Genomic DNA, 22,867 nt, shown 5'->3' on the forward strand with positions numbered 1-22,867 from the left:
CTCTGGCTCACTTCTCTGCTCTTATCACTGCTTAGTAAATGTCCCCCTTGATATGTTATATTTTCTTTGCTTTTTTTTATGTTGACAAATAGAACATAATTGTAATGAGTGTGCAGCTGACATTATACAAGGTTATATATGGAAGAAAGTACTGTTAATGCAGGCAAGCGCCGCCTAATGAATAGAGTACTGATCAGCCAGTCAGGACATTTGGCACTGTTTTATTTACCCAGCTCTTTCTTTTGATGTGTGACAGCTCACTGTGCTGATAAATGTGTCCACGGCCGCTGCATAGCCCCCAACACCTGTCAGTGCGAGCCAGGATGGGGAGGACCCAACTGCTCCAGCGGTAAGTGTCCAGCTGCTGCTGCCTGTCTCCAAGTGCTTCTGCTGTTGTGTCCGTACTGTCTGGGAATGAATGGAAATATTATGTATACAGCTCAGTTACTACTAGCACTCAGTTTCTATTATGATTGTTCCGCTGACAAAACACCTCCATACACTTCATTGTACCATTAGTGTATACCATATTACAAGGTTATAGTAACATGTATCTCTTTCAGTTTCCTTTTATGTTATACCTCTTGGCTGAATCTAAGCTCTTGTCTCTGCTATCATATTTTTGGGCCTGGTGGTTTTCTATACTTCTCTTACTGTTTGCAGCTCCCACAGTGCTTGATAAGTGTGATACCCAGCTATTGCCATAAGCACTGCTGCAAGTTCTTTAATAGGGAGCCTTACATGAAAAAAACATTCTGTATCTCAGGCAATTGTTAATTGCAAATATTCTGTTTTTCTCACACTTTGTAGTGGAAATTAATAAAATATTAAAGTTGTTTTATAGTATAATGCACAAAATAGTTGAATTAAGTTAAATAAGAATGTTGATTATTTTATTTACCTGGATTCTTGCGTTCCTTCTAATCCAAACGTCTTCTGCCACTAGCCTCAGCCTGTCATGTTGTCAAAGCCCCACCCTCGTGATTCTCCAGGCCTAGTGACTGGTGTGTTCACAGAGGAGGGGCTCTGACAACATGCCGTGTTTCTGAAGGACAGACCGAATGAGTGTGAGGAACACCAGACCCCAGGTAGTTAAAGTTCTACATTTTCAATTTCTAATGGTTATAAATGAAGATATACATTAAGTATATATCTGAAATGTGTTATGGGTTTTTTACTATAAAGGCGTATACATGGTCCTTTCTTCACCTATTTACAGGTACCAGAGCTAAGCCTGGAGCTGCAAGCTTTGAAACTTCTTAAAAACAGTTCACTTTTAGAGCCCTATTTATTGGTCATTTTGCAGAAAATCCGTCCAAACTAGCCGGTCACAATACCGACGCTGGATTCCCGAGCGGGGGAAAGCCTGACAGTTGACATACAGACTAACAAGGACTATTCCCACTCCTAGGTGTCCACCCATAGAGTGGGAATAGAACCTGTGCGCTATTCCCCCCCCTGCCGGCTTTCTGCGGCCAGGATCCCAGGGTCGGTATACTGACCTCCGATATCCCGGCCCCCGGTTTCCAAATACCAACCCTCCCTATGATGTATTAATATCTCCAATATCTACTGTGGTCCCTCTATTTTCGATAGACGTAACAGTCCTCATAGAAGCCTATGGTGACTGCGACATAGCCAAACTCATTACGTTCCAAATACCTTTTCAGAGGTTGCCTCTCAACAGCCAGTTAAAAACTATAAGCTAAACAACTGAACTTTCTTTTAGAGAGGGATCCTTCAGATCACTTATTCTTTATATTTTAAAAACTATCGGAGCCCGTCTTCCTGCATGTAATATTGATACATTTCTCTGTCATTTCTCATTTTACACTATTTTGTTCTCCTGCTGAAATTACAGGAAATCAACCATATACACTTAACCAAAAAAAAGGAAAGAGAAATATTAATAATTGGGGTATATGAAAATTCAGTGAAGTTTCCCTTGAATTCTTTTAGACATATTTAAACATAAACTAATAGAGGGCGATGTACAGTGAGATTTACGCCAGTTGTCATAGCGCATCCTGCATGAAATCCCTGGGCACATACCCAAAACAGCAGCCGCAGCCATGTGCATCTCAGCAGATTTGTGTGATTCTGGCACTTACGCCCAATTGTGTCTCGAAAGATGTGAAGCAGAAAAAAGGGGAGTTATACAGTAGGCCAAATACAGTAATTCATGTTTGGGAAATTGGCGACACAGACGCATGTACGGATGGTGTGGGGCAGTACAGATGGTGTAATGGTTAGCATTACTGCCTCACAGCACTGAAGTCATAGGCTCGATTCCCACCATGACCCTAGCTGTGTGGAGTTTGGATACACTACCCGTGCTTGTGTGGGTTTCCTCCGAGTACTCCCAAAATAATACTGGTAGGTTAATTGGCTTAATTTTTTTTTTTAAAGTAGCCCTATTGTGTAAGTGTGTGTGTACACGGGCAGACTAGATGGGTGGTTCTTATCTGCCATCAGAATTCTATGTTTGTATGCAAGCATCAGAGAGCTGAATTATTTGGGGGTGGTCAAGGCCAGTTGGATGATGATGATGATGATGATGATGACAATGGGTGACAGCACTAGCGATAGGTGATAGGTGCTTTCTTTGTTGCTCTTGCATTCTTTAGTTAACGTTTTGTGTGTAATGTACAGTACGCCTGGTGTAAACTGAGTGCCTATGCTACTGGTGCCAATCCACATGCTTCTTCAATGGTTGCAGTCTCCCATACACACTCTACTGTGACTTCTTTAGTGAATGCATTTTGCCCCTACAATTTGGGCCACAATTGCAATGGACACTGCACAGACACATAATGTTCTGATAAACATACAAACATGGGCTTAACTATTTAGTTGTATTGCTATGTGGCCTCTTAGCAGCCAGTCCCATGAAGCTGTCATCAGTGCGACTCAATATCCCTACTTTCTTGTTAACTTCTTTGAGCATATCAACAATAGGACTTCAAGGGAGCTGTATACATGAGTCCGATGATCAGTAGCACTAGCTAGGTGCTTCTGATTGGCTGATTACATCTTGACCCCTCCCAGACATATTACTTCATTCATTAGTGTACTGTTATATTATAGTAAGTCGTAGACGTCTATGCACATTACTGAAATGGTATTTCCATTTGTTCTGCAGGAAAGGCAAAAGAAAATTCCATTTAATGTTTGTATTTAGCAATAACTCTGTAGAGACACCACTTTTTGTTGTGTAGATGGCACTTTATTACATTATTATATTGTGTACTAATAGGTTAATGCGACTTCAGCATTTGCTACTACCACTGTCTGCCATCTCTTTACTATGCCTATGCTATCCCTACACTTTCACTACATTGTTGGCCTATGCACTACTGGGGTAAAGCTGGCCTATATTGTGTTAATGTTAATGGACAACTGGATGCTTCTTGAACACATGCAAATAAGTGCACTTTTCCCTGCATCATGCAACTGTCCTGCTTACATTCAGGATTCAGGGCGCAAATGTGTCCAACTCTACATGAGCCCATGGCTTGTTATTGGCATTTGCATTAAATTCCTGGTTAACGGTATATTCAATGCAGCTAGAAAAAAATGTCTATCTAGAGCCATGGGGATTCTGCGGTCCCTCCACAATGTCTGCATTCCAGACTGTACGTCTTACACTGACATCTTGTCATTCAGAAGAGGATTATGGAGAAGTGAGGATACTGCTCACTGGGTGCTGAATCAGAGTTTGAGACATTGGCTTGGACAGATTCCAGTAGTCACCCAGACACACAAACTAGGATCTTGTTTCACTGACTGTGTTGTTCTAAATCTCTTCACGTTATCCAGAAGTAATATGACTAGCAACTAGACAATGGAGACTCCCAGTTTGGGTTTAAAGTGTTAATGCTTAACTTCTGTGGCCATGTCTGGAATGTCTAATAGAAGTATGTGTTATATTACAGTGATAAAACGCAGGCGATACAATGTAAAGTCATTGACATATAATAGTTCTATAAAATCACTGATCGCCTTGGTTTTATTGTTTGTACAGAGAGCTTGAATGGAAGTCGACTGCGCCAGGAAATATCTGTTACTCAAGTTATCTATGTAATGTAATTATCCCCATATAACCTATGGAGCATGATTGGCAGGGTCACTACAAGTTAGGAGGCTGATGCATGTCAGATTTGTGGACAGATCTTGTGTGTTTTCTCACTGCGTGTCCTTAGAAGAGCATAAGCATCTACAGGTGACTCAGTTGTACGCAAATCCGCCACATCTGCACTTTCAGCTGTAGAGGTAACTGGGTGTAACTGAAGGCACAATTTAATGTTGTATTGCAGGATATCTCTTGTAAATGAAGATACGTCTGTGTCAGACAGATCTCTTACACCAGGCATGGTGTGCCTATCATGTGGGTATTGGTAGGCCTTGCATCTTGGTCAAATGCAGACTTTATTTCTCATACTAATTCAGCTTCTCAAGCTTGTCCTAGAACAGTGATGGCTAACCTTGACACTCCAGCTGTTGTTGAACTAAATATCCCAGCATGCCCTGCTACAGTTTTGTTATTTGGCCATGCTAAAACTGATGCAGGGCATGCTGGGATGTGTAGTTCAACAACAGCTTGAGTGTCAAGGTTAGCCATCACTGTCCTAGAACCTCACAACATGCCCCAGGCTGCAGCTATTGCTCTTTAATAGGAGAATGATTGATGTACTTAATATGTAGCATAAATCAGACTGATTTATGTGTATACATATTGATCTGACAAATGCAGTGGGTATGGTATAAACCTGGCAGAAAAACGTATAATACGCTGCACTACATCAGGTTCACAGTTGTAAACTCTTATTTTTGACTATATGAATTTATTGAAAGACAATATTTTGTACTAACACAATATTTATGTCATCGTAAATGCATGAGAGTAAAAGTGATAATATCTAGAAGACAAGCAAGGATCTGGCATATGACATAATTGTCACAACTGAGGGCCTGAGCTGACGGGAGGCAGCCTCAGTTGTAGGGGCTGAGATGTACCGGAACCTGGGAGGTTGTATCAGACCCCTGGACATGTAAGTAACATGAATAATAACTGCCCGAAGGCGTGACCACGACAACTTAGATAAAAGTCAATGATGTTTATTATGACAACTCCGCATCACAGCAGCAATAAAGAAAACGTAAAAGTCAGCAAAGAATAAATACAGTTCCTGAGTACTACAGCATGGCAGGAGCCACAGGGCACTGGTAGTGTGAGATAGTTCTTATGATCTTCTAGATGGAAAGTCCTTACCAGGCCCGGCTGTAGCAATGGAGATAACCCAGGATTGTACCAGCTGGTGTTCCAGGAAGAGCTGGGTTGCTGAAGGTAAAACAGCTGCTGTGGATACTGGCTGGAACCAGACTGTTGTTAGCACGGAGTGGATACTGGCTGGAACCAGTTAAATAATAAATGAACTTTGGGAGCGATGAAATGTGAACTGAAATGTAGAACTTGAGAGCGGAGAAATAATAATTCCGGTGGAGAGTGGTAAAGTGTAGAAAGGACACCGGCCCTTTAAGGGAAGCTGTATTCTGCTGGAAGCTGAGGCTGGAAGCAGGTAGTGTTGTAGCTGGAAACAGATGAATCCACAATGGATTGGAGAGTCAGGCTACACCGCAGGTGGAATGCTGGTGCGGGTCTCTATGGTGGAAGTCTTGAGACAGGAGCTGGAACCTGGAAGACAATCATAGAAGAGAGACAAACAGGAACTAGGTTTGACAACCAAAGCACTGACGTCTTCCTTGCTCAGGCACAGCTTACTTATACCTGCAGCAAGGAAGGGGTTGGCTAGGCAATTATGCAAATCAACAATACAAACAGCAGATTGGTGGAAATGATCAGATGACAGAATCCAAGATGGCTGCGCCCATGCAGACACTTGGAGGGAAGTTTGGTTTGTAATCCATGTGGTCTGGGAAACAGTAATGGCGGCGCCGGCCACCGGAGACAGGAGACGCCAGGCTGATAGATGCACATTTAACCACGCGGGCACAGCGGAGGCCGCGGCTGATGAAAACACCACTCTGACACTCTGCATGTGGAAACTCAGGAACAGCGGAATCTGGTCCTGGAACGCTGAGCCCGCCTTAGGAGGCATCTGAAGGGTAAGTAATGGCGTCCAGATACCCGGATCGTGACAGCACCCCCCCCTTTAGGAGTGGCCCCAGGACACTTCTTAGGCTTTAAAGGAAACTTTGCGTGGAAATTTCGGACCAAGGCAGGAGCATGGACGTCAGAGGCATTGGTCCAAGAGCGTTCTTCAGGACCATAGCCCTTCCAGTCAATGAGATACTGAAGTTGACCGTAACGGTGACGTGAGTCCAGGATCTTGGCCACTTCATACTCAACGCCTCGTTGAGTTTGGACTTTCGGAGTTGGTGGAAGTGAGGAATGAAACCGATTCAAGATTAGCGGTTTCAACAGGGAAACATGGAATGTCCTGGGTATTTTTAAGAAGGGAGGTAACTGGAGTCTGTAAGCAACAGGATTGATGACTTGATCAATTTTAAAAGGACCGATGTAGCGAGGTGCAAACTTCATACTGGGAACTCTTAACCTCAAATTCTTCGTGGATAACCATACCCGATCACCCACCTTGAGAGCAGGAACTGCTCGACGCTTCTTATCCGCAAACTTCTTGTACCTGAACGATGCCTTGAGCAGAGCTGATCGTACGCTCTTCCAGATATTGGCAAACTGATGCAAGGTGATATCCACTGCGGGAACAGAAGTTGCTGGAAGCGGTTGGAACTCAGGGACTTTAGGGTGGAATCCAAAGTTGGTGAAGAATGGTGTTGAAGAAGATGAAGAATGATACTGGTTGTTATGACAGAACTCAGCCCAGGGAAGTAATTGAACCCAGTCATCTTGAGAGGAGGACACATAGATGCGGAGGAAGGCCTCCAAGTCCTGATTCACCCTCTCAGTTTGACCATTGGTCTGAGGATGGTAAGCCGTGGAAAACTTTAACTTGACTTGGAGGACTTGACATAAACTTCGCCAGAATTTGGCTGTGAATTGAACTCCTCGATCTGAGATAATTTCTTCTGGAAGACCGTGGAGTTGGAAGATCTCTTGTATGAATACTTGAGCCAACTTGGAAGCTGACGGAAGACCGGTGAGAGGAATGAAGTGTGCCATCTTGGTGAACCGGTCAACTACCACCCAGATGGTATTGAACTTGTTGCACATGGGCAAATCTGTAATAAAATCCATCGACAAATGGGTCCATGGTCGACGGGGAACAGATAGTGGAACCAGTTGCCCCGCAGGCGACTGGCGGGATACTTTATGTTGAGCACACTTTGGGCAAGATGCAATAAACTCCAAAACGTCCTTTTTCAGAGTTGGCCACCAATAGGACCTAGAGATAAACTCCAGGGTTTTTTGGATACCTGTATGTCCGGCAAAACGGGAAGCATGGGCCCAATGCATGAGCTTCTTCCTTAGTGTCGGCTTCACAAAACTTTTCCCTGATGGGGGCGTAGAGTCCATCCCTACCGTGGAGAATGCCAACGGATTTATAATAGGATGCTTGTCTGAAGACTCTGACTCATTTTCTTGCTCCCATGAGCGGGAAAGGGCATCGGCCTTGCGATTCTGAGAGCCCGGACAGAACTGGAGTTTAAAGTCGAACCTGGAAAAGAAAAGTGCCCATCTGGCCTGACGAGGGTTGAGACATTGTGCGCCTTTTAGATATAGAAGGTTCTTGTGGTCTGTAAGGATGGTGATTGAATGAGAAGCTCCCTCCAACAGATATCTCCACTCCTCTAGAGCGAGCTTGATGGCTAGCAACTCCTGGTCGCCAATGGCATAGTTGCGCTCCGCTGGGGAGAACTTCCGTGAGAAGAAACTGCAAGGATGTAAATGACCATCTTTAGCCCTCTGAGATAACACCGCTCCTACTCCAACGGAGGAGGCATCCACCTCTAAGATGAAAGGAGAGTCGACGTCAGGCTGTTTCAGGACAGGTGCAGAGATGAACCTCTGTTTTAAAAGATGAAAAGCTTGCATGGCTTCTTCAGACCACTTGGACGGGTTAGCACCCTTCTTGGTGAAAGCAGTAATAGGCGCCACAATGGTGGAAAAGTCTCGTATAAACTTTCGGTAATAATTGGCGAACCCTAAGAACCTCTGGACCCCTTTGAGGGTTAAGGGTACTGGCCAATTCTGGATTGCTTGTAGTTTCTCAGGATCCATCTCTAGTCCGGAACCGGACACAATGTACCCTAGAAACGGAATGGACTTGACTTCAAAGGCGCATTTCTCTAATTTGCAGTAGAGATGATTGACACGGAGACGGGACAGAACCTCCTTTACCCAGAAACGATGTTCCTCTAAATTGTTGGCAAAAATGAGGATATCATCTAGATAGACCACGACATGACGGTATAGAATGTCTCTGAAGATCTCATTGACGAAATGCTGGAAGACAGCTGGAGCATTGCTCAATCCGAAGGGCATGACGAGGTACTCATAATGTCCGTCACGGGTGTTAAATGCGGTCTTCCACTCGTCACCCTCACGGATCCGGATGAGATTGTATGCACCTCTCAGGTCCAGCTTTGTAAAGATGGTAGCTCCGCTAACTCTGTCAAAGAGCTCAGTAATCAGGGGTAAAGGATAGCGGTTCTTGATGGTAATGTCGTTCAAACCTCTGTAGTCGATGCACGGCCGCAGACCACCATCTTTCTTCTTTACAAAAAAGAAGCCTGCGCCGGCTGGAGAAGAAGAAGGTCGAATGAACCCCTTTGCTAGGTTCTCTTTTATGTATTCCTCCATAGAATGCGTCTCGGGGAGAGACAACGGATAAGTTCGGCCTCGAGGTGGAACCTTCCCTGGAACGAGATCAATCGGGCAGTCCCATTCTCTATGAGGGGGAAGGATATCAGCAGAAGCTTTACTGAACACATCCGTGAAATCTTGATATGGAGGAGGTGGAACATCAGACGACCTGGGGGAGGAGGAACAGACAGGCAACACTTTAAACAAACATGTCTTAGTACAGGAGGAACCCCATGCCAGGATTTGCGTAGTTGTCCAATCAATTGTAGGATTGTGAAGACGGAGCCATGGAAGGCCCAGGACCACAGGATGTGTGGCTCTTGGAATCACTAAAAGTGAAATAAGTTCGGAATGAAGAACTCCCACTCTCAGACGAACTGGTAGAGTCCTTAGAGAAATAACTGTATCAAAAATTTTACTGCCATCCACAGCAGTTAAGGAAAAGGACGAAGGAAGTCTCTCGGTGGGTAGGGACCACCGTTTAACATAGGCTTCGGTAATAAAGTTCCCAGCTGCTCCGGAATCCAGGAGGGCAATGACGTTCTGATAACGTTGAGCAACTTGAAGCGAGACTGGGAGGTTACAATCTTGAGGAGATGGAGAGGAGATCATTACTCCTAGCCGGCCCTCTCCTTGGCGAGCTAGGATTTGGAGTTTCCCGGACGTTTGGGACAGGCATTAATGGTGTGAGACGGAGCTGCACAGTACAAACAGAGAAACTCAGAGAGACGTCTTCGGCGCTCAGCAGGAGTTAAACGGGAACGGCCAATTTGCATGGGTTCATCTTTAGTTGGTGACAGTTGGCGAGGAGGAGGAGCAGAAGATTTTGGAGCAGATGATCTTCCACGCTCAGTTGCTCTCTCTCTGAAACGTAAGTCAACTTTCGTACAAAGTGAGATTAACTCATCTAACTTGGAGGGTAAGTCTCTGGTAGCTAACTCATCTTTAATACGCTCGGATAAACCATGCCAGAATGCAGCATACAGGGCCTCGTCGTTCCATGCCAGTTCGGATGCCAGGATCTGGAACTGTATAAGATATTGTCCTACAGTACGTGATCCCTGGCGTAAACGGAGAATCTCAGACGAAGCTGAAGTTACCCGGCCTGGCTCGTCGAAGATGCGCCTGAATGTTGACACGAATGCAGTGTAAGAAGATAGCAGGGTGTCGGACCTCTCCCATAACGGTGATGCCCAATCGAGGGCTGAGCCACTGAGAAGAGAAATAATGTAGGCAATTTTTGTACGGTCACTGGGGAAATTGCCAGGTTGTAGCTCAAACTGAATCTCACACTGGTTGAGAAATCCCCTGCAGAATCTTGGAGATCCGTCAAATTTTGCTGGCGTTGGAAGATGAAGACGTGGAGCAGGAATGGGTAAGGTGGGTGGGGTTATAGCTGGAGTCACTGTGGTTGACGCACCAGACGCGCCTGATCCACGGAGAGTGGTCTGAATCCCATCCAGCCGAGTAGAGAGATCCTGGAGACAGCGGATGATGTGGCCCTGTGCAGCCTCCTGATGTTCTAGTCGGGCTGCCAGTTCTTGCATCGGCCTGGCCGCTTGATCCTGGTCTCCGGCTGGATTCATTAGGTCAGTGCTTACTGTCACAACTGAGGGCCTGAGCTGACGGGAGGCAGCCTCAGTTGTAGGGGCTGAGATGTACCGGAACCTGGGAGGTCAGACCCCTGGACATGTAAGTAACATGAATAATAACTGCCCGAAGGCGTGACCACGACAACTTAGATAAAAGTCAATGATGTTTATTATGACAACTCCGCATCACAGCAGCAATAAAGAAAACGTAAAAGTCAGCAAAGAATAAATACAGTTCCTGAGTACTACAGCATGGCAGGAGCCACAGGGCACTGGTAGTGTGAGATAGTTCTTATGATCTTCTAGATGGAAAGTCCTTACCAGGCCCGGCTGTAGCAATGGAGATAACCCAGGATTGTACCAGCTGGTGTTCCAGGAAGAGCTGGGTTGCTGAAGGTAAAACAGCTGCTGTGGATACTGGCTGGAACCAGACTGTTGTTAGCACGGAGTGGATACTGGCTGGAACCAGTTAAATAATAAATGAACTTTGGGAGCGATGAAATGTGAACTGAAATGTAGAACTTGAGAGCGGAGAAATAATAATTCCGGTGGAGAGTGGTAAAGTGTAGAAAGGACACCGGCCCTTTAAGGGAAGCTGTATTCTGCTGGAAGCTGAGGCTGGAAGCAGGTAGTGTTGTAGCTGGAAACAGATGAATCCACAATGGATTGGAGAGTCAGGCTACACCGCAGGTGGAATGCTGGTGCGGGTCTCTATGGTGGAAGTCTTGAGACAGGAGCTGGAACCTGGAAGACAATCATAGAAGAGAGACAAACAGGAACTAGGTTTGACAACCAAAGCACTGACGTCTTCCTTGCTCAGGCACAGCTTACTTATACCTGCAGCAAGGAAGGGGTTGGCTAGGCAATTATGCAAATCAACAATACAAACAGCAGATTGGTGGAAATGATCAGATGACAGAATCCAAGATGGCTGCGCCCATGCAGACACTTGGAGGGAAGTTTGGTTTGTAATCCATGTGGTCTGGGAAACAGTAATGGCGGCGCCGGCCACCGGAGAACCTATATGGATAAAAATTTCACATCCCGGATCACTTATAGAACAGAAGCCTGGGTGGAAGTTACTCACCTTCTTTGAAGCATTCATAGGGAGAAAAATTGAACATTTGTTTTTACTGTGTTTTTTTACATATCATCCACTGAAACTGAATCCCCACATGGACTGCTCCCTGTGAAGTTGATGTACTTTAATGCACAAGGGTAACAAATAGAACATTGTCCATAAGTTTGAGCGCCATAATAGGGTCTTATCCAAATTTGTTGTGTATATATTGCTAGGTGTGTGTGGTGACACATCATGTTAGGATCCTGTATTGGCTGCCATTGAGTGCGCAGGAATATTTCTTAAATCCCATTTCAATTTTAGAGAAATGGCAGATATTATTTCACATGAGATAATAATGCTTATTATGTACAATATACAGTACAACCATTGAACAAGCAATAACAATATTAATATCATCATAACCAACATCATAATCTGACATGCTAAATGACCAATAACTTTACATGGAGCAGTTGATGGTGTTAATGAATCTTTGCTACATAATGTTCACAGCGGAGTATGCGAACATTGCAATATACATGCTGACATCCATGTGCACTAAATTAGTCTAATAAAGATTTATTGAGCAAACACAATGCAGCAGTCGATGAGATCTGGCCAGATAGCAGACGTGTTGAACTCATGCCTTGGAGCTGCTCTATCAACCCATCCATCAGACATGATCAGGATCACTTAGAAAATACTATTCATGAACTTTCAAGGCTCTGACATTGATTTGTTCTATTTGTTTAGTCAGAAAGCAGATGAATTATCAGACTCTGTTGGACTGAATGCGGCTGCACAAAGCCGGGTCTTGGCATAAAACTCCTTCTAGATTTGTGAGCTAAACAGCAGTTTAAACATCTCTCAACATATATCTTTAAAGGATCACATTTAGGTTTTGGACTTACATACATCACACTACTGTACACTCTACCACAACATTATGTATCCTGACTGGCGTCGGTCACACGATTCCAACCCATAATACTGTACCTTACATTTGTCTTGCTACTATACACACAGAGAATGGGTTCGATTATACATTTTGTTCCTTTACAGTTGTTTTTAAAGTATTGTTCTGTGCGTTTGAAGTTTGTGCTTGAAAGTATTTTGTGTGTTTGAAGTTTTGACTTACATAGAAACATAGAAACATAGAATTTGACGGCAGATAAGAACCACTTGGCCCATCTAGTCTGCCCCTTTTTTATTTTATCCTTTAGGCAATCTCAACCCTTTTTTAACCTTGATTCTTTGTAAGGATATTCATATGCCTGTCCCAAGCATGTTTAAATTGCCCTACAGTCTTAGCCTCTACCACCTCTGATGGGAGGCTATTCCACTTATCCACTACCCTTTCTGTGAAGTAATTTTTCCTTAAATTTCCCCTGAACCTCCCCCCCTCCAGTCTCAATGTATGCCCTCGAGTTCTAATACTTCTTTTCCTTTGAAGAATGTTTCCCTCCTGAACTTTGTTAAGACCCTTTATATATTTGAAAGTTTCTATCATGTCTCCCCTTTCCCTTCTCTCCTCCAAACTATACATGTTAAGATCTTTTAGCCTTTCCGGGTAAGTTTTGTGATGTAGGCCATGCACCATTTTAGTTGCCCTTCTTTGTACACTCTCTAATGTATTTATATCCTTCTGGAGATAGGGTCTCCAGAACTGGACACAGTATTCCAGATGGGGCCGTACCAATGACCTATACAGTGGCATTATCACTTCTTTTTTCCTGCTACTGATTCCTCTCCCTATGCAACCAAGCATCTGACTTGCCTTTCTCATTGCTTTGTTGCATTGCTTTCCTGCCTTCAAGTCACTTGAAATAGTTACTCCTAAATCTCTTTCCTCCTCAGTCGTTTCCATTATAGTACCCTTGATACTATACTTAGCCTTTGGGTTTTTGAGACCCAAGTGCATGATTTTGCATTTTTTAGCATTAAACTGTAGTTGCCACGTTCTTGACCATTTCTCAAGCCTACCTAGGTCATTAATCATTTGTTTGACCCCTCCTGGTGTGTCTACCCTGTTGCATATCTTTGTATCATCTGCAAAAAGGCATATCTTCCCTTCAATACCATCTGCAATGTCACCAACAAAGATATTAAAGAGAACTGGACCAAGTACAGATCCCTGGGGTACTCCACTGGTAACATTTCCCTCCATAGATTGCACTCCATTAACTACGACTGTCTGTTTCCTATCCTGCAACCAGGTTCTTATCCATTTAACTGATTTATAATCCACCCCCAGGCTTTCAAGTTTATTTAGCAGTCTGCGATGTGGGACAGTGTCAAATGCCTTACTAAAGTCTAGATATGCTACATCTACAGCTCCCCCTTGATCTATTATTTTCATCACAATGTCAAAAAAGTCAATAAGATTTATTTGGCATGATCTCCCACCAGTAAATCCATGCTGTTTTGGATCCTGTAAGTTGTTTGATTTAAGATATTCCACTACTCTTTCTTTTAATAGTTTTTCCATTACTTTCCCTACTACTGATGTAAGGCTTACTGGTCTGTAGTTACTTGCTTCATCCTTGCTTCCACTTTTGTGCAGTGGAACTACATTTGCTCTTTTCCAGTCCTCTGGAATAGCACCTGTATTTAGTGACTGGTTAAATAATTTTGTTAAAGGTGTAACCAGCACATCTTTTAGCTCTTTGAGTATCCTTGGGTGTATCCCATCTGGTCCCATTGATTTATCCACTTTTAGTTTTGAAAGTTCTGTTAGGACCTTCTCCTCTGTAAATGTATTTTCATCTACCTTATTTTTATGAATGTCCTTGCAATTTAACTGTGGCCCCATCCCTTCTTCTGTAGTAAATACTGAGCAAAAGTAATTATTTAGGTGATCTGCTATTGCCTTGTCTCCCTCCACCAAATGCCCACTCTCTGTCTTAAGTCTTATTATTCCTCCATTTGATTTTCTCCTTTCACTTATATACTTAAAAAAAGTTTTGCCCCCTTTATCTACTGACTGGGCCATTTTCTCCTCAGCTTCTGCCTTTGCACGTCTGATCACTTTCTTAGCATCCTTCCGTCTGTCAAGATACACCTCTTTGTCATTATTATTTTGAGTCTGTTTGTATTTCCTAAAAGCCATCTTTTTTGCTTTCACGCTAGTTGATACTTCTTTTGTGAACCACACTGGCTTCCTCTTCCTGGTGCTTTTCCTAACCATTTTGATACAAAGGTCTGTTGCACTTAGTAATGCACTTTTCATTTTTTTCCACCTCTCCTGCACTCCTTCCAAGTGTACATTTACCCCTAAATAAGAGACCACTTTTTATTTTATATTATAGGGAGTGTCATATTTTAATAAGGGTGCCCATATCTCTCTAGGTGCTAGGTTTAAGTAGACAGAGGGACCTAAAAGGTTAGTTAGAGATATATATATATATATATACACATATATATATATAAATATATATAAATAATTTTACCTTTGAACAGCTCTGGGACCAACCCCACTGCTGTAATATTTACAATCCATTATTATGACATTTTTTGTTTAGTTTTCATTCAATACAGGTTTAGTAAGTGAATGGGTGCAATGCAGCAAACCGGGACTTGTTTGTACATTGGATGATGTACCTGAAATTTCCCTGCAGTCACAACATGAACAGTGCACCTGAATCCCATTTGCACTGACAATCACAAGAGGATTTGTACTGCAGCTTTACTCTTTTGTGGTTCTTGACCCTCAAACCGAAGATACATTTCTGCTTAATGTAGTTTTTCTTGATGCTGTTGTTTTTAACCATGGTCTTTGACACCTGTATGTCTGGGTATGGGTCGTTGGGTCGACTCAATTTAGGTTGACCTAATGCATGTCGATCTTCAGTGGTCGACCTAATGACTGTCGACTAAGCTGTGTCGACCTAACGACTGTATCCCATATGTCTTCTCTCTGCCAATTCTCATGATAGAAAATGATCTCTGGGCGTTAATCGGTTGTGAATATATCATTTGGTGCTTATGTACCATAAGCAGACTGTTTTGACTCTATGGCCTAATTAGAATTGATCAGTAATTGTAATTATATATAAGCAAACTAGTTTAGTTCTCTATATAGGACATTGGGCCTAATTCAGACCTGATTACAGCAGCAAATTTGTTAGCTAATGGGCAAAACCATGTGCACTGCTGGTGGGGCAGATGTAACATGTGCAGAGAGAGTTAGATTTGGGTGGGGCGTATTCAAACTGAAATCTGAATTGCAGTGTAAAAATAAGGCAGACAGAAACAGGGTTAGGGTCGGGATTAGGGTTGGGGTAGCATATTCACTGCTGCTGGTCAGCTGACCATAAGAGGTCAAATTTTTTTTTTATTCCATTAAAAATTAGGAAGGTTACACTTGCATCCAGCTTAGGCTCAGGTATACCTTCTTATGAAATATGAATGATTTAGTTTCTGCATTTCATATTTACACTGCTCATGCATCGGAATTCACTCTAATAATGGCCCTCATTCCGAGTTGTTCGCTCGCAAGCTGCTTTTAGCAGCATTGCACACGCTAAGCCGCCGCCTACTGGGAGTGAATCTTAGCTTAGCAAAATTGCGAACAAAAGATTCTCAAAATTGCGAATAGAAATTTCTTTGCAGTTTCTGAGTAGCTCGAGACTTACTCTGCCACTGCGATCAGTTCAGTCAGTTTCGTTCCTGGTTTAACGTCACAAACACACCCAGCGTTCGCCCAGGCACTCCCCCGTTTCTCCAGCCACTCCTGCGTTTTTCCCAGAAACGGCAGCGTTTTTTCACACACTCCCATAAAACGGCCAGTTTCCGCCCAGAAACACCCACTTCCTGTCAATCACACAACGATCACCAGAACGAAGAAAAAACCTCGTAATGCCGTGAGTAAAATACCAAACTTCTTAGCAAATTTACTTGGCGCAGTCGCAGTGCGAACATTGCGCATGCGCAATTAGTGGAAAATCGCTGCGATGCGAAGAAAATTACCGAGCGAACAACTCGGAATGACCACCAATGTACTTTCATACCCTAGCTACACACGCATTTGCTTCTTCAATAACAAAAAAAAGAAACATAGTATTTTTTTCCCCTTTAATCTGAAACTACAATAGTCAAATTCTTTAGTATTGTAGAAATGTATGACAATGCATGCACAAGTGAGTAATAAAATCGCCCCTCAGGAAATGTGTGTGTCCTTACATAGCAGGGTTGGGAGAGCAGCACGCTAAAGAGAAATAACTGCAAATCTTCAAAGACTGGAAACAAAACTGCACATTTCCATTGTTTGTGCTCTTCATGGCTCAGAAAGCATTGACAGAATGGCCTAGTTTCTTCAATAAAAACCCTTCCTTAGAAAACAGGACTCTGTGCCTGAGAGCACAGTTGCCATAGGGGTAGAAACCCACAGAGCAGTAAATGAGTCTTGGAGAAACAAAAGGTTTGAAATGAAACCCACATTTTTCATTGTTGTCCCACATTTCAAAGCAGCCATTACTTGTATGTAGGACACGGGAGATAATATTTCTTGTTTTGGTGAAAACATCTCTTGGACTGGATGTGAAAGCCGTCTGATATACTGTATGTACATTATTGGGCTTAGATCTGCAGAGCTGCTTTTGTTTACCTTTGTCCTTAACTTATTTCAGCGTCTGCGCATTTATGAGTTTGTCTGACGGCACAGTGGTTAACATTGCTGCCTCACAGCACTAGGGTGATGGGGTGCAGGCAAAGGTAGCCAGACAGCAGTGTAATGCGGCTTACCGGTCCCATGCCACTGTTTGATGGAAGGTTTGCCCCCAGGTTCCAGGCTGCCTAATGTGTAACCTGCAATATCTGAAATATAATTCATATGCAACATCGCTATTAGTAAATGTTACCCATTGTACCAGTATAAACTTATTACACACGCTAATTCCTGTTACTATGGGCAGGGTTGCATCAAGCTGTGCTATGCGGTCAAACCTCCAAAAACAGCATTTGGCCGCTTACCGCACATGCATCAAGCTCCAGAATGCGATGCATTCCAGAGCTTGGACATGTTACCCAGTAGAAGCCTAAGGGCTTTAATTCGCATTTCCCCCTGACAGGTATTCTATCGGATCCTTCCCAGCACCCCACTCTGCGCACGTGCAGAAGGACTCCCCTGAAAAGGACAGCTCTCATCAGCTGTCCTTTGCTAATATCTTCATGCATACAGCATTAATAAATGCCAATATGCATGCGATGAGTGGTGGGATGCATCGCATTCACAATTATTTTAGCAGGGAACAGTTCTCGCGATGAGAACTATCCTTTGCGATGTGGGGGCTTCCAGGTTTTGAACCAGGGAGTCCATCTGCGCATGCGTCGTGTTCCGCATGTGCTGTGAGGGTTGCTGGGAGTGATATGGTTGGATCCCTCTTAGTGGGGAAAGACAGAAAGAAGCCCATAGTCTTCTATAGGGTAATGTCATTTGCAGATGGTATTGCCCACTGTGTCCATGCTCCAGAATATATCGCATTCCGGAGCTTGGTGCATATGCAGTAAGTGGGCAAACCTCTGAAAATGGGTTCCTGTCTATAGACAGACAGTTAAAAGATAGAGGGGACGAATTTCACCAAATTTGGGTTAAAAATGTATAAAAACACAAAAAATTATATATATATATTTTTTTTTGTATCTGACTTATGATCCTGTCTGACTTTTGACCTTGTCGGACTTGTGACTGTCTGACTTTTGACCCTGTCTGATTTTTGACTATTGACCATATAGTGTCTAACTAATGACTGTCTATCTTTTAACTGTCTATGAGCTATACCACACCCCTGAAAATTATGTTTTTGGAAGTTTGGACACATTACCATTGCTGCATCCCGCACCATATCTTAAAGAGACTCTTCCATGAAATTTCCACTTTTTAATTTTTTGGCAATACCGCTAGCTTATTTTGTTACTATCCTTATGATACCGGCTTTGTTGTCAGTTGTAGTAGTGTAGTTATCAGTGTCGCATGCTTTTCCCCTCCCCTGTCCCGCCTCTCCAAGTGAACGGAGGAGCCAAATCTGTATACAGACTGCCCCTGTGTTTCACATGCTGTAGAACAGGATGCATTATAAGGATATTACTTATCCTTGGCTGCCAGAACGGCTCTGTTTATATAGGAAATGATTCATTAGCCTCTCAGTGAATCAGATGGACTACGTGATTGTTTTGTGTAAATGAACAGTTCCAGTAGCAACATAAAAAATAAATAAATAATACATATGTCACAGGTATTCATCCTTTGATTAAAATGAAATAGAACTTTATATACTGTATGTGGTTTAATTTTTCTTTCTTTATCTGTAGATAGTCAATAAAACACAGTATATGGTAATGGTCATTTCTGAGACAGAATGATAATCTTTTTTTATGGTAAAATATTCTCCAGTTGTCTCTTTAAAATTCGTATTGTGAATTACTGGAATGAACAGAACATGTGATCCAATAATAAAACAGTAAAACTTATTTGATGTTACTTAATTTCCATATGTTTAAATGTAAAACAACAATCGTATTATACAGCGCAGCAATGATAGTGCTGTTCAATGCAGTAAATTGAAAGGGAGTTTTACAGTTACTTAAATGGAAGGAACTTGGACACAAACAGCTGGAAATTTGGAGAAAGTGGCCACATAGAAAGACACATAAGCAGATGCGTGCAATAATATATGTGTTCCTTAAGAGATCATAATTGTAGACTAGTTTGCAAGTTTCGCTGTATTGCCAAAGAAAACACAGAAGTGTAATGAAATAAGTCTATGTGAAATGAGACTACTCAGGGCAGGGTGGTAGACAGGCGACAGAAGGTTCCTTCTGGGGATAGAACATCACCAAGAAGATGAATTACCTTTCCATAATGGAGCTCTTAGCTAGAAAATAGGGTCGCAAGTAACACAGACAATTGGTCATAAGTTTGACCTTGAAGTTACAGAGCAGACCTTACGGTTCCAAATCAGCTTTAATTCCCTCTGACTGCTTGTAACCCAAATACATATTCATCTTGGATAAACAGCTGTGCTTCTTATGTTACTTGCTCCTCATTATATACTGCATATATTTGACATATTTGTTGAAATAAGATTTTCAGCAGCAATCTGAAGTATGAAGGTTGTATGACAATCCATTAGTAGTCTTTCTATTGTTTGATGTAATGAGATCCTTGTCAATTGTTATCAAAAAGTGATCATTCCACAATTATATAAAAAATATTAATTCAAATAAATTTAATGGGAAGTGGCGATATGGGGATGCAGTCCTGGATAAAATGTTGAACATTTCAACATGTACCCTGTCGACATGGCATGTCTGTTGACATGCTGTTGTCTAAATTATGATTGTTGACATTCTAAATGTTGACAAATCATTTAGGCATATGTATTGAATACATTACTGAAATGGTTTTCCTTTAGGAGTGTTTGTTCTTATTTTTTTTTTATGGTAGACAAGTGAATCGATTTGCAAAGAGAATAGCTTGTACTCGCCTTCGCTGCTGAAATGTCCAGGAGGCTCTCAGATTTCTGGGAGTTCTCCTCCTGGTCTCCAAAGAGAGAAGATCAGCCTCCCAGAGAGCTTGATGATGGTGGGGTGTAGCGGGACTGTGAAGACGCAGTTCACTGCATTATGCCCCCTGCACTTCCGCCTGGGTCTTCCACTGCTGCAACTACCATGAGGCATGGGTAAAAAGTCAGCAAGTATGGACTAGTTAAACTATGGAATGAATTGTGGAACTTAGACACACCCCAATCTACCTATACATGTGTACTTTGTCCTGGGACCAATGTTGAGAGGCATGTACTGTGCATTAGCCAATTATTAATATAACTTTGGTTGATTCCACACTCCAGGGCCAGCCCTGGGTATACAGTAGGTGACCTAGACACTTGCCTAGGGGGACCTAGCTCCAGAGAGGGCGCCCAGGAGTAGACTGGACAGAAGCCACTACCAGGTCGGGCTCACCTGCTAGGTAACAAAAGTGTCTGACTAAGGCATGGTGATCCCTAGGGGTCCTGTCTGCTGCCACCAGTGGGCAGTGGTGGAGAAAAAAATGTGCCTAAATTCTAACAGGAATATGCTTGTCGCCCTAGAACAGGCATTCCCAACCTTGGTCCTCAAGGCACACTAACAGTTCAGGTTTTAGCGATACCCGTGCTTGAGCACAGGTTACTTAATTAGTACCTCAGTTATTTTGATTTAGGTGTCTATGTTGAAGCCTGGTTATCACTTAATCCTGCACTGTTAGTGTGCCTTGAGGACCGAGGTTGGAAATGCCTGCCCTAGAGCCTTAGTTTCCCATGGCTTGCCCCTCCCCGAGGACCAGTCCACAATACTCCAGATCAAAGATCCATCCAAACCCTTCCTTCCCAGCTGTACACTACACATTGGGGCATGGTACTATCACATACAAATGGAGAGAGGGACTACTTATATGGGGCTCAGTGCCTTAACCAGGTCCTCCGGGAGGCAAAATCACGACCGCCTAAAATCTTGCCTAGGACACCAAATTGGTCAGGGCCAGCACTGCCAGACTCCTCTATCCACTTATAGAAAAGATAAATAAAATGAAATAAAGTATAAATGAAGACCACAAATTAGGCAGTGATAGGCTGGATGGACAAAATTAATATTTTATTCCTTACCTGACAAATACTGTTATAAAATGCTCTGAACTTCTGTAGCAGGAAAGTGGATTGAAGACTTCAGAAAGATGTAAGTAGGTTACAATGCCAACAATTATGTGGTACTTAGCAATCTCATAAGCTTGGCTCTCACTGAGTCATATTTCCATGCACTGGTGGTTTTTATATTTTTTTGGGGAACAGTAGAACTTGCTATCCGGCTTGGCGGTCATCCCTACTCCTCTGACTGGGCTGGACAGATACTTCCTGTCTTATTCTGTCACTGTGTTTTGCTGATGTGCTGATGAGAATGTGTCAGATGTAAAGTAGATAGGCTTTATAGTAAAAGTCTCTCAGGAATGCTGATCTGACTCTTATCTTAAGCTGACTGCACAAAGTCCATAAAAAACCTGTTTCCGTTTTACAAGCTGCACAAAACAATTAGTATGCAAGCAATATAATTGATCTCTTTGTCTACTTAAACAGATTGTTTGCAGTCTATCAAATCTTTGTTGAATGAATGTGTCATTGTTTTCCACTAGTGTTTAAGCAAAATACTGGGCACGTAAAAATAATAGTGATTAGCAATAAATGTGCATTAAACAAAAGGAACATACTGTACTTGACAGCACAACAGTCTCACTCACACTGTGCATGGGGAAAACTACAAATATTCACATAATAGCACATTCTCAATAGAGCTCTAAAATGGGATAATTAAGGCTTTCGCACATGCACATTTACTAAGCTGGGAACTAACTGGCATATTAATACTCATAAGTCTCCCAGATGCACATTTCACAGTGGTTTATACACAGTTTCTACTGTATATAACTGTACATCAGTGATGTGCGGTAAGGTGAGGTAGAACCTTTCCTGTCATACGCCATAATATTTCAGAAAGTAAATGAAAAATGCAAATAATTATTATAAATATATTCTTTGTATTATTGTAGTAATTTTTATAGTCAAAACTATTGAATAAAGTCTATGACAGACAGGTGAGGCAGTGCCTCCCTGTCTATCTTTTCCGCACATCTCTGATCAAAACTCACCAAATTTCCAGGAGTATATACTGCTGCACCTGTGTATAATGCCCACATGTACCCTTGGGCTTATATACTGTGTGTAAATCTGGCTCTGTAACAAGCCAGTGACTCCTGAGCCATTTACCTCACCGCACGTCCCTACGTACATCACTGGAAATGTGGGCCTAATTCAGACCTGATCGTAGATGTGCTAAATTTAGCACATCTACGATCAGTCTTCAGACATACCGGGGGGCCCCCCCGCATGTCAGGCCCGACCCCCCCCCCCCCCTTCCCCGCACAAGTGCAAAAGCATCGCACAGCGGCGATGCGTTGTACTGGGAGAGTAGCTCCCAGCACAGCAGGGATCAGGTCTGAATTAGCCCCTGTGTCTCTTTCATCTACCATAAGCAGATAAGGAAAAATAACGTTGTATTTACTTAATGGTTTCATGGTACTGTGTATAATATAAAAGCACCAAAACATTTATTACATCTATTTTATTAATGCTGGTTGCCCACTGTTGTTAAGAAAAAGCTAGTGTCACCTCGTGTTATTGCCATGAAAGTTCGTAAAGAGAATAGACAGGGCGAAAAAGAAGCTGCCATGCCATGCCATGTTCGGGGACGTGCCAGGGATAGATCCATGGAGGAGGCGATCAGTGCGATCACTCTCCCCCTCCACACATCATGCAGGCAGAGTAGACTGCTGGCTGGTGTTTAGCGGCAGCAACCTCCCTGGATCCACTGCAGCTCAGTACA

The 22,867-nt window shown here is 42.8% G+C and overlaps 1 protein-coding gene across 3 annotated transcripts in view; it reads left to right on the plus strand.

The window, feature by feature from the left end:
- The window catches only part of MEGF10 (multiple EGF like domains 10), a 183,335-nt gene that overhangs the window by 79,362 nt on the left and 81,106 nt on the right, over window positions 1-22,867 (plus strand). For all 3 annotated transcript variants that reach the window (XM_063964243.1, XM_063964244.1, XM_063964245.1), the window contains exon 5: window positions 257-349. In XM_063964243.1, the coding sequence (XP_063820313.1) occupies window positions 257-349 (93 nt within the window). The remainder of the gene's footprint in view (window positions 1-256; window positions 350-22,867) is intronic.

The sequence above is a fragment of the Pseudophryne corroboree genome, chromosome 1, assembly GCF_028390025.1.
Source record: "Pseudophryne corroboree isolate aPseCor3 chromosome 1, aPseCor3.hap2, whole genome shotgun sequence".
Lineage (NCBI taxonomy): Eukaryota > Metazoa > Chordata > Amphibia > Anura > Myobatrachidae > Pseudophryne > Pseudophryne corroboree.